General features: G+C 42.8%; 1 protein-coding gene across 1 annotated transcript in view; it reads right to left on the bottom strand.

The window, feature by feature from the left end:
- DCLK2 (doublecortin like kinase 2) overlaps positions 1-798 on the bottom strand; it is a 151,172-nt gene extending 150,374 nt beyond the window's left edge. Inside the window, 3 exon segments of the mRNA XM_036852031.1 lie at positions 237-537; positions 540-599; positions 602-798. Coding sequence (XP_036707926.1) covers positions 237-537; positions 540-599; positions 602-661 — 421 coding nt within the window. The 5' untranslated portion in view covers positions 662-798.
- Between the last annotated feature and the right edge of the window lie 12,707 nt (positions 799-13,505).

Here is a 13,505-nt window from a genome sequence, read left to right as displayed (position 1 = left end):
CAAATCTCGTTAGGATTTCTTTCTTTCTTTTTTAAGGCAAATCTTCTGGGAGGGACAGTCAGAGTATATGTGGAAGCGCGCCCCACCCATATGAGCCTGCGGAAAAGAAGACAGAACCGCACAATTCCTGCGGTCGGCCTAGAAAACCCCCCGCAGGCTCCCCCAGCGCCGGGCGAGCGCGTGCACCTGTCGGCACGCGGGGCCGCACCTGCCGCGCCGGGGCCCTTCCCTCCTACCTTCCAGCAGCTCGTCCAGGCTGGTGACCTTCCGGCTGCCGTCGATGGTGTAGATGGTGCGGACACCCTGGGGCAGGTTCACGTTGTCCGACAGGGAGCGGGTGAGCTCCATAAGCAGCGCATCGAAGGACCGGAAACGGTCGCCGGAGATGGCAAACACCAGGCCCTTGAAGTAGCGGTCCCCATTCCGGTAGAAGCGCGCCTTCTTGGCCTTCTTCTCCGAGCTCAGGGCCTGCAGGGTCCGCGTACGGTAGAAGCTGCAGTGGGCACTGTGCGCCGGGCTGGGGATGAGCCCGTTCCCCCCTTGGGGCCGGAGCTGCTGCTGCCCCCGGAGGAGCTGGGCGCTCCTCTCCGCGACCCCGGGCCGCGGCCTTTTGTCCCCGTTCCTCAAAGTGCTCCAGCTCGATACTCCTGGTGCTGGCCATCGCGGCTTGCTCCAAGGGCGCCCCCACGAAACACGCCCCAGCCAAAGCCTCCAGGTAGCCCAGGGTCAAGGCGAGCACCGGCTCAGGGACGTCTAACTGCGAGGAGCCTCAGAGCGCCGGGACACCCAGCTCTGGCATCCCGCCCTCTCCTCGCAGTGGAGCCGCGGAGGCGCCGGCCGGCCCGCGCCCCCCTAAAAGTGGCCGCAGCGCCGAGCTGCCCCAGCTCATTGTCCGGCGCGCCTCGCTCTGTCCCTCCCGCTCGCCGGGGAGCCCCACGCCCCCCCAGGCGCCTCCTCCACCCGGCCACGCCTCACAACTCCCTCCCGGGAGCCCGCCGGCCGCCGCCAAGTTGGGCCGCCCGAAGCTTCGCCCCGGGCCCGCGGGTGCATACAAAGCTGGGGCGCCCGCCGCGGCTCGCGTCCGCCCGCCGCTCCCGGGAGATCCGAGGGGAAGGAAGGAAGGGAGGGGGAGGGGCCGCGAGCGTGGGAGAGGCGCCGCGGGGGCGTCGGCCCGGCTCCGGCCCCGGCCCGCTCACGCGCCCGGCCCGAGGCCCGGAATGCCGCGCCGCCGCCTCGCTCGCCCCCCAGGCCCTGCCGAGGGGCGGCGCGGCTAGCTGGGGCCAAAGAGCACCGTGCAGGCCAGTCCCTCCCGGAGTCTGGCCCTAGCGGGAAATAACGCAGCCCGCCTCCCCCGCAGCCGGCCGGCCCGGCCCACCCGCGAGCATCCGCCCCCGGGCCCGACCGCACCGCCTGCCCGGCCCGCTGTCAGGGCTGTAGGGGGCTTCTTGCTCCCCGAGGGATGCCAAACCCCGGAGGGAGAGAGGTGGGAGAGGAGGCTCTGCAGCGCGAGACGATCGGCCCCTCCAGGGTCCTAGGCGGCCCCGCCCGCCTGACAGCCCCAGCCCCGCTCCGCGCGCTGATGGGCGCAGCCGCGGCGCGCGCTCCTCCGCCTGGGAAACGGAACCGCGCAGGTCAAAAAAACTACAAAGGAAGGAGATTCAAGGGCAGGGATCACGTCCCTTAGCCAGCCTCCAAATGAGGAGCCGAGGCTAAACTAGGGCAGGAACCTGAAACATGGCATTGAATTGGGGCACACTATTTATTTTTTAAAAGGAAATCAGGAGCTTTATTTAAAAATCCTTTGATAAAACAATTTCCGTTGCAGATTCGCTAACATGGTACGTTCAGTAACTTTGAATGAGTGGATGATCCGAAGTTATTGTTTTTTGAGGAATTTACTTAATTAACAAATATTTATTAAAGCGTGCCAGGCATTGTCTCCGTCGCTGAGGATGCATTGGTAAACAGAAAATCCCTGCACCCCACCCCCCTTACATTCAAGTGATGTTTATTGTTGTCAGTTTGAGCTTCTCATTAAGTAATAGGTCTAACATTTGTAAGCACCCATCATACTCGAAGTCTTAATTTAGTAGTGCCTGGTCAACAGTAAAAGCATAATTTTCCCAAAGGCTTGTGAGAAATATTAGTTTACTTCCATTTACCATTACAGAAAGATGAAACTAAAAGAAGTTTGGTCCTAATCTGACAGGTGGGTAAGTTACCCTGAAACCTTAGGTTATTCACCACCTGTTCTCTGAGTGGCCCTAGACAGCAAATCCAAACCGACCTGTAAGGTAAGAACATGGATGCTTTTCTTGGAATGAACGAAGTTCTGGAAGAGTATGAATAAGAGAAGGCAGAGATATATGTAGTAGTTCTTCAGCAGCTGTGAAGCTGCCCTGGCATGCAGTGCCCCAGAAGATTCCTGCTTAGTGCACCATAGTTCCCCCAGGGCAGTCTCAGGGACACCTGGGCATACCTGACTTCTAGAACCAGGACTGGAACATGCTGGGAATTCAGGGCTGATCTGAGGCTTCAACATAGTTTTCCAGGGGAAAAACTGTGAAATATAATTAGGTCCATGGCCATAATAGACCTTAACACAGACCAATTAAATCAGAACTTCTGGGGATGGACTTCTCCAACAGTAGTTTTTGGAACTGCTTCCAATGCACAGCCAGCGTTTCCAACTATAGGCTGTAACATTAGTATTCAAACAGATCAGTGCTGCTTCTCAAACTCTGATGTATACTTACATGTAGTAGGGGAAATCTCATAAAATGTAGATTCTGTTTCAGTAGGTCTGGGGTGGAATTTGAGATTCTGTATTTCTAATAAGCTCCCAGGTAATGCCAATACAGCTGGTCTTGGTACAACACTTTGAGAAACAAGGAAACTAAATGGCAATTTCTTGAGATAAGGCCTCATTAAGTACTAGTGACTGCAGAGCCTTTCAACTTTTGTAAATGGCTTAAAATGGGTGTGTTTCGTTTGTTTTGCTCTTACTCTTTCTTGAAAAAAAGCCCACTTTGTAATCTATTGCTGTAGTAACAAATTATCCCACACCTAGTGATTCAGGACAATAAACATGTATTATCTCAGCAGTTTCTGTGGGTCAGGAAGCTAGGAACAGCTTCCCTTGATGTCTCATGAGACTGTAATCAAGACATTGATTGGGGCTGCAGTCATCTGAAGGTTTGACTGGTGCTGGAAGATCTAAGATGGTTGGTGGGAGGCCTAGGTTCCTGGCCATGAGCACCTCTCTGTAGTTTCCCTTGAGTGTTATCACAACATGTCAGCTGGCTTCCTCCAGAGCAAGCTCCCAGAGAGAACAGGGTGGAACCAAATGTCTTTTATGATGTAGGCTTGGAAGTCATACACTGTCATTCCTGCAATAGCCTGTGTAACCTTACACAGGTTGGCCCTGTTTAATGTGGGAGAAGACTATACAAGGATGACTACCAGGAGCTCATTGAGGTCACCTTGTAGGCTGGTAGCACAGGTTCAATCAAACAAGCTTTAGGACATAAACACATTTTCTCACTCAAAGATTCCAGATAAAACATTTCACCCTTCTTAAATAGTGAATACAATGATATAATATGCCAGTATTTTAACATGATTCCCAAACATTATATCCCTAAGTTCACAAAGATTACTGCTTTTCAAGAGGGGCTGGGGGGAGAAGAGAAAGTATTCCAAAGCTGTTACCTAATTTTTAAAAACCGTTTTGTTCCTGCTCTTTGCATTAATTTGTTTGAAGAACTTTATCTCTGACCTTCATAGAAGAATTAAGATGTAATCACCTTTCATAAGATAGTTGCTTAGTGAATATGGTATATATCAAGACCCAGCTGGCCAAAATTTGAAGATTTATTGGGGCAGAAAAAAATTAGTTTCAGCATTACAATTCTAATGCCAACAAAATTTGAGGGTTCTAGGTAGGCAGCTATTAATTTGGGTTGTTACTTCATGATTTAAAGTTTATAGAGCCAAAACAAATTCTCCCCTTTCACGGGGTTGCAGAATGTGCAGAGTAAGATATTTCAACTGGCATGTGCTTTGCTGAGATGCCCCCTTTCTTTTCTAACCAAGAAACACTACCTGGGACTTCCCTGGTGCTCCAGTGGTTAAGACTCTGTGTTTCCACTGCAAGGGGCACGGGTTCAATCCCTGGCCGGGGAACTAAGATCCCACGTGCCGCACTGCACGGGGTGGCCAAAAAAAGTAAAAACACTATCTGATTTGCTAATCATTCACCCTTCCAGAGATGATCTATTTCTCCTTGGTGGTTGCCTACTCTGTCTGCCAGGTCATGATTTTAGGGGCTTTATTAGGAGGGGCTGGCTCTACCTCTTTACCATCTGGAAGCCTGCCTTGACCGTTGCTCCTATTGGTTGTGAATTCTCTATACCCTTTCCTAACCCCTCTTAGTCTAACAATTATCTGAATAAAACCTGTTGTGCAGAGAACTTTAAAAATGGCTTCATCTCTATGCTACAGAGAATCCAAGAATTTCAATCCAAAATCTCTTCTCCATTTTTTTTTTTTCTGCAGGATTAGAAAGGACTCCTTTCTGCTCTTGATATATAATAATTTTAAATCACAAAGTATCTAGTGCAGGTGAAAACTTTCTTGATGCTATCCAAGAGGGATCTTCTAAAAACCACCTGGGGCAGAAAAATTCAACCAGGCTTGAAGGAAAGGTAATTAATTGTTCTTTGTTCTCTAGGCTTCTCTTCAGATTTCACAGATTAGCAATACAATTTTAGAATTTTACGGCTGCCTTTAGCCAAGTGGTAACTCCCTCCCCCAGCCCTCTCACTCCCCCATCTCCACCTTGATTAAGAAATACAATAACAATTTTTATTTGGCATAATTTGTTTAAATGAGATTTATTTATTCCATACTTCCTTATGGAGCTTTACTTAAGAAACTTGCATTGAACATCTCCTGGTTTTGCTTCACGCTACTTCACTTCTCAAATGCATTGCTAGTCTTCATTTTGGCCAGAACCTTCTGCCTTTAGAGGCAGTTTCCGCTACTCCCATTACTTATTACATAAAGGGTGCTTACAAACATTTTAGACTGCACCGTGCTGAGACTTTCTGCTGTCTCATGTTTTCATTTCTGTTCACTGCATGCCAAGCGTTTCTCCCAGAAGCAAAAGTGATGAAACAACTATTTTCAGTGAAAGGGCCCAGTGACTATGAACTTGAATTTTTGAAACTTAGCATTATTTTTTATTTCATAATCTTTAATGGTTATAAATTCTAGTGTTTTCTGTCGCACTTTAACGGGAAAGAGTATAAAGCCAGGAGGTTCAGAAAGAGACTCTCTACCCCTACCTACCCCTAATCTGCACCCAGACTGGAAAAAGATTCAGACGAACTGTTCTCTCATTTTTTGTTTCACCTTGGGAGCTTTGCTGTCCTTTACAGCCATGATTCTTGAAGCACTTTACAAATATAATGACTTTGCAAATGTATATGAGGGAATGATTAAAACTACATTTTCAGGTTCAGAAAATTGATTAAGTCTTTCAAAAATTTCAAGTTTAATTTTTTAATGAAAATATCAGATGAATGGAAGAAAAATTCAGATATTCATGCTTTAAATGTATATAGCACACAAACGCTTTTTTTCTATGAGAAAACTATGGTTTAATAGTTCTGTTGGTCCATTTCACTTCCACAAAGCGTGTAGTCAAAGATTTCCACTTTTCATGTTAATTCTATGTATTCAAAATGATATTCAGTTATTTTGTCATTTACTAGTTCAGCTGCAATAACTGTTAAAATGAAAATAATTAGAAGCATTAATTTATTAAGTCAATTTCTTTTAGAATTTGAACTTTTTCCCTTAAATCTCCTTGAGAAGAAAATCTAGGCAGGTAGTAGTATCCCTACTTTCCAGATAAGGGAATGGAGACAGAGCCCAGTGATTTTCACACAGTATTTAATTATTTGATATTTAATAATATCAAAAGTGGAAAACCATGGAAAATTACTATAGTACTCTCATTTTGTTTGTGGTAAAATCAGATTTCTCAAACCCATATAAAATTTATTCTTTGAATGTAGACTTTTTTGATTATTTAAAATTCAAAAAGACTTATTATATTTATCTTAAATCAGTCATGATTTAGTGGTTCCTCCTCTCCGTAGCATCTTTTCATGTTTATATAAATACTGAATATGGCAAACTGTGTTCCTGTCATTCAATATATTAGCTTAAAATAATGATGGTCATGAGTACTTAAGGACAATAAAGCTTTTATAATGATTGATAAGTCGTTATGACCTAGTTAAAGAAACAGATTATAGACGAAGGGGAAACTAGGAAAGATTAAGCAGCAGAGATAGAAATTGACTCCAGGGTATGCTAACTCTAGAAGAATGTTCTTATCAAGCTTTCAAAATTCATTAATCACAGAGAGGTCTCTTTAGGAATTTATAGTTAAAATTAATGATCTTTATACCTACAGTAGGTTTATAATGCAAATTAGCTGGTTATTTTAGGACAAATGTTTTATACCTCATACACATATTGAAATATTCAAATGTTTGAAACAATTTATTTATCTTATATACAGGAATAATGATACTATGCAGACTTGGTCAGTCCCTTTTAGTAAATCTGTACTCATTTGGCTATGCATTTAGTTAAAAAAAATAGCTTTTCCTTGATACTTCCCAGAGTCCTATCTGAAATAACTGCTATTGATCTTAATTTACTGTTCATACAAAAGATTTGTTATGTATGCATGTGTGTCTGTGTTTGTGCACTTGCTTGTGTGTGTATATATGTATGTTTTATATATGCATGTATATAATGTATATATAAAACATTTAAGGTGAAGAGGTATATGCATGTGATTACCTGATAGAGTATATCTTAATGTAACTGATATGTTCATTTTTAATAGCTTGGTAACAATATAAAATTACATTTCTTTCAGTATTACAATTAATTACTATTTATTACTATTACTACAATAATACAGGCATACCTCAGAGGTATTTCCAGTTCAATTCCAGACCACTGCAATAAAGCGAATATCACAATAAAGTGAGTCACACAAATTTTTTGGTTTCCCAGTGCATATAAAATTTATGTTTACACTATACTGTAGTCTATTAAGTGTGCAATAACATTATGTCTAAAAAATGTACATATATTAATTAAAAAATACTTTTAAAGAAATTTATCCACATTCAATATCAGAAAAATCTGTTATATAATTGAAGGAAAGCCTTAAAGAGTTACTAATAATTATTTGGAGCAAATGAATGATTTTAAAAGGTCTGTATTGGATCACAGACTAAATGGTCTTAGCCAGCTCTGAAATTATTTTTTCCTCTCTTAGTTATAATTCTATCTGATAGACCTAAACAATCTTTACCCCAAGTTTTCTGTTTAAAAAAAAAATTTTTAACAACCTCAAACTGACAAAAAAATGCAAGCTCAGTACAAAGCAATTTTTTTCTGAATTATTTGAGAACAAGTTGCCAACATGATGTCTCATCATCCCTAGATAATTTACTGCATATTTTTTACAAATAAAACATTCTCCTACACAGCACGATGCAGGTATCAAAGTCAGGAAGTTAACACTGGTAAATTGCTACCACCTAATCTTTGGAACCCATTCAAATTTTTCAGATGCCCTAATAATGTCCTTTTAAGCAAAAGGATCCAGTTCAGAACCACACCATGTGCTTCTCTATGTTGTCTCTTTAGTCTCCTTCGCCTAAAACAGTTCCTAGTCTTTCCTAGGCCTCCATGACCTTGACACTTTTGAAGATTACCAGCCAGTTTTTTTTGGCCGCGCCATGTGGCACGCGGGGTCTTAGTTTCCCCTACCAGAGATCGAACCGTGCCCCTGCATTCAGAGCGCACAGTCTTAACCCCTGGACCGCCAAGGAAGTCCCCCCAGCCAGTTATTTTGAAGAGTCCTTCAGTTGGGTTTGTCTGATTCTTCCTCAGGATTAGATTTAAGTTATGCATCTTTGGCATGAAGAATCAGAGAAGTGATGCTGTGCTCTTATTGTATCATACGGGGGGGTCAATTTCAATTGTCTCATCACTGATGATGTTCCCTTTGATCACCTGATTAAGTGGTACCTGCCAGGCTTAAGTTTACTCTTTTTTCCTTTGTAATTAATAAGTGGTTTTGTCAAAGGAACTTGTAACTTATGTAACTATCTTATTATTCCTCAAACTTTCAATCTATTCATTTATTTTATCATTTTCGACTCACGGTGTCCCTATTTTAGTCAATTACTATCATTATTTATTTTAATGCTTCAATTATCCCCAGTTTGGCCAATGCATTCAAGCTGACTTCTATGCCCTTTTGCTGTCCCCATAATTTTCTAGCACTTCCTTACCTTTGGTTATATGTTCTGGACTCATGTGGTGCTTTCTCTGCCCTAGCCCTGGAATCAGTCATTTTCCTTCCTTTTGATAAATAATGATATTTAGGAGCCAAGACTGGGTAATAGGTGTGCTCATTGCCACTGAGTTTCAGCTCCTCCTGGGCTTCTCAGTGGACAGAGCTAGGAAATGTATGTATACACATACGTGTATCTTGAAAACCATCAGTCACACCACAGCCCACTTCCCCACGCGGAAGTCCTCCTCACCCCACTGAGACCCCGGTGCCCTGGGCTGGGCCACCTCCTGCATGGGTGCTTTCCTTATCCTACTTGGACTTGGATGCTACACGCTGGGTGGTCCTCCTGTGCAGACCCTCCTCACCCTGCTTAGGCTCTGATACTCCCCACAGGCCAGTCCTCCTATGTGTTGACTTTCTCACCCCACCTAGATTCCAACATACGATGCCTGGCTGCCACGGCTCCCTGCTTACCTAAATGCCTTCCTGGCCCTGCTTGGGGTCAAACACCCTGCTCTGGTCCACCATGACTACCCCCTTGGCCCCAGCTAATGGCTTTAGGACTGAATTGTTTGGGAAGGGAAAGAGGAAGAGCTAATTTTTTTTTTCTTGAAGTTTATTTTACTCTCCGTGTGTCCTCTAGAATACAATCAACAGACCTCTAATGAGCTATTGTTCTTGGCTCACCCATCGTCTCTTCCGCCTGCCTCCAGTGTCATGCCCTGTTGTTTACTCTGGTGAAATATTCTCTTAATACTCTCAGTATATGTGTTTTAGGCAAGACTGACTTCACCCTTGCTCCAGGGATGGGCATGTGATTCAGTCCTGGCCAGTTGACCACATTCTCTTGGCCTTAGTGATTAGCATTACCTTTTACTCTGTTGCTTAGACCAAAAACAAGACAAAAACAAAAGACAAATCGTGCACTCATCCATGACTTCTTTCTTTCTCTCATACCCCACATCTAATTTGGAAGCAAATTACTTTCCTTCAAAATATACCCCAGATAGAATCATTTCTCTCTGCCACATACAGAAGTATCCTATTCTAAGCCATCTTCATCTCTCACCTGACCTGTCTGTCCCACTATTGAGTATTCTTCACACAGCAGCCAGAGTGAGTCTTTTAAGACTTTAAGACAGATTATGTCACTCTGTTCAGTAGGCATCATAGCTTCCCCTTACACTCAGAACAACATCTAATGTCCTTACATTATGGCCATCAAGGGCCTACATCAGGACCTACATCACCTGAAGAAGTTATAAAACTACAGATGCCTGTGCCCACCCCCAAGTGAAGCTGATTTAATCGACCTGGGGTATACCCTGGACATTGGTTTCTTTTAAAACGTCCCCAGTGATTCTAAGAGCTGAGAACCATCTGGCCCTGGCTGTCAGTCAGGCTCGTATGTATCCCTCTAACCACCACTTGCTTTAGCCCCCTGGGCCCCTCTGCTGTTCCTGGAGCATGGCAAACATGATCCCACCTCAGGGTCTTTGCATTGCTGGATACCATGACTTCTGACACTAACTGCCCAGAATTCAGTCAAATTTCACAGGTTAAGAGCATAGTCCTCCATAAAGCTGCCCTCAATTCCATCAGCAGCAGCAAGCTCAGGGGTTCCCAGGCCACCCACTCTTCTGATTAACTGGCTACTGGGGACACACTACCTCCTCAGTTTTCATAATTCACTAGAACGAGTCATAGAACTCAGGAAAACACTATACTTATGGTGACAGTTTTATTACAGCAGAAAGGATACAAATTGGGTCCAGCCAAAAGAAGAGAGGGCGAGGTCTGGGAGTGTCTCAAATGCAAATCTTCTGTATCCTCTCCCCGCAGAGTCAGGATGCATCAACGTGTAACAATATGCACAGAATATTGTTAACCAGGGATGCTTACTCAAGCTTCGTTATCTTGCATGTTTACTGAGATTTCACTATGTAGGTATGATTGATTGAATCATTAGCCATATGATTAAACTCAGTCTCCAGTCCCCCTCCCCTCTGTGGAGAGTGGGCTGATATCACATGGCTCAATTCCCCAACCCTTGATTTTTGGTGTGGCCAGCCTCCCTATGTCATCTTCTTAGCATAAACTAAGGGGCCCAACATGAGTCACCTCATTAGTGTAAACTATCAGGGTTCACCATGAATGATAAAAATACTCCTATTACTCAGGAAGTTCCAAGGATTTAGAGGTTACTTCCCAGGAGCCAAGGACAAAGCCTAGTCAAATTCTTTATTATAGAACACTGGGTAGAGACATACCTGACCAGATCTACCCTGGACATTTTGGTTACATGATCTAATAAAACTCTTATTTGCTCAAGCCAAGTTGAGTTGCATTTTCTGTCACTATCAAGAGTCCTTTGTGACACACAAATCAATTGGTTTTCCTGACTCCTATGTCTTCCCTTTAGTTCTTATTGGGTGTAATTGTTGGTTGGATCAATCTTCTTAACAACAGTTCTGATCTTGTCACCCCACTGTTGAAACACCTCCAGCAATGACTTACTTGAGGGCTTTTTCTTTCTCGACTAGTCCAAAATATTTAGTCTGACATTCAAGACCTACATCATCTGGCTCTGTTTCTTTGATCTCCCACAACTAGTCCTTAGATATACAATTTAACCAAAATGCACCACTTGCTTTTTCTTGAATGCTTCTTGCCCTTTCCCACTCTCTGCCTTTGTTAGATCATCCTGTTTGTTTGGAATGGCCAACCCCTCCCTCCTACCTGCCAAATTGTACTCCTTTCCCTCTTCCATGAATTCTTCTCTAATAATCCCAGCTGTAAGCAATTTCTTGCTATAAAGTCTTCATGAGTAACACGTTCTTTGTATTTCTCTAGTAATACCTCTCACATCTTTTTCTTTTTAAATAAATTTATTTATTTATTTATTTATTTATTTATTTTTAGCTGCATTGGGTCTTCATTGCTGCGCATGGGCTTTTCTCTAGTTGTGGTGAGTGGGGGCTTCTCTTGTTGCAGAGCACGGGCTCTAAGTGTGCAGGCTTCAGTAGTTGTGGCGCACGGGCTTAGTTGCTCCGTGGCATGTGAGATCTTCCCAGACCAGGGCTCGAACCCATGTCCCCTGCATTGGCAGGTGGATTCTTAACCACTGCACCACCAGGGAAGTCCCTCACATCTTATTTTTAATATTTGTCCTTTATTGATATTTGTACACTTCCATTATTAGTATAATAATGTATTATACTATATAATGTATATTTAATGAATTCTTACAATGCTCTAAGAATATAAATATGAATAATTAGTTTATGCCCCAAAGCAGTCAGTTATCTAGCAAAAGAGGAAAATATATATTTAATCAACTGATTTTTATCAACCAGCCATTATCTCTCCAAATATTTTATCTCCCATATCCTGTCTATTCTCTCATTCTAGAATTCCTGTTAGATGTAAGTTGGACCTTCAAATTTTTTCTCCATGCCTTTTTATATTTTCTATTTCTTTAACTGTCCTACAGTGAGGAAAATTTGTTCAAATGTATCTTCAAGTTTACTAATTCCTTCTTCAGCTGGCTCTAATCTGCTTAACCCATGTGTCCAGTGGTAAATTTAAATGACCATTCATTTCTAGATGTGTAACCGAGCAAAGATTCATGTGCCTGCAGCTCAGAAAGCCAGACTCTGACAGTGGGAGTTTGCAACAAAGAAAGGATTTATTGCGGGGCGCCAGGCAAGGGAGTGGGAGACAAGCCTCAGATCCACTCCAACTTGGTCCTTGAGTTAGGGGGTATTTTTAAAGGGGAAGAACAAAGAAGCTGGGGTTAATCATCATCTTGTGACATATCTTAATCATAGTTTTGGGAATCAGGTTGTCTCTGGTTTATGATTTTTTTTGGCCAGGTGGTCTATGGCTCGGAGATCTGTTAGCTCATCTTGCCCTGGAGAAACAACCCGAGCTTGTACGTTTAATGGTGACATCAACAATTTTAGTACATTAACAATATTATCGACAACAACAATCTCAGTCATCTGATTCTGGTGGATTAGTGTTCAGTTAGCACAGGATTGAGGTCAGAGGGGACAAAAAAGGCAATAAAGATTTGGATAGAGAGATAAATCATTAACTCTGTAAGGGAACTCAGTTTTAAAGGGACTTGGCTTCAGATGTTCGAATTTGTTCAAAATTTTTGGCTTTTCTTTTATGGTGAATTACCATTTGTTTGTTTTTTCGATGCCTTTTAGATGTTCACATTTAAAACACTTACTTAGGTTATGGTCTCTTTCAGATTGTTTTTCTATATACCAAATTTTGAGATTAAAAAATCTTCTGTTTATATCCGTGATTCTTTCTTTTGCATTCTGTGTGAATTTTTATTATGAGCTCCCCTGCAGTGAGGCTCATTTTTGTCTGTGCTCATTCCATGCTGCATGGGTAGCAGAGTTTAATATTAACATCCTCCTGGTGTACTGGAGGCAACACTGGCCCAGGACCATGATAATTTCTAGGCTTGAGGTTTCCTGCAGGATCAGGTAAAGTAAATTCAGATTACACACCAATGAAAGCAATAGGTTTGGAATTTTTATTTTTCACAGAAGTTGTGTTTTTTCCTACACAGAGTTAACCGCCATTTCTTGATATTGTTGGCTGAGATTTTTGGTCCTCTTTGGCCGGGATTGTAGCTTTGGAGAGTCCTGGCCTTATGTAGGCATCTCTGTTCCTGCTCCCCTTCAGGTGGGCCGAAGACAGCTTTTGTTCCTGATGGGCATTAAAACCCTGGTCTTACCAAATCAATGCCACTGTTTCCATCAGCTTCCCCAAGTTGCCACAGTCTCAATTCTTATATTTATCACTCTGGCTTTCAATTCCCTATGTATATACTTGAGGACTCCATTTCTTTCAGATAAAAATTAACTGTAAAAACTTTTTGTTGTTGTTATTTTTTATCCAGTGTTCCTAAGGGTTTATAGCTACTGGGATTCCTTGTTATATTAGTCTACCACAGTGCTGGAACCACATCAAAAATAGATATGTATCCATCTGCAAAATATCTACCCCACCAGACGACAACCTGATACATGCCATAACAGAAAAACAAAAGAAATCTTTTGGAAATTCTTAAAAGGTAGTAATC

Source organism: Balaenoptera musculus, chromosome 5 (assembly GCF_009873245.2).
Source record: "Balaenoptera musculus isolate JJ_BM4_2016_0621 chromosome 5, mBalMus1.pri.v3, whole genome shotgun sequence".
Lineage (NCBI taxonomy): Eukaryota > Metazoa > Chordata > Mammalia > Artiodactyla > Balaenopteridae > Balaenoptera > Balaenoptera musculus.
The sequence above is the reverse complement of the archived record's forward strand: the minus strand, read 5'-3'. Positions and strand labels throughout refer to the sequence as shown.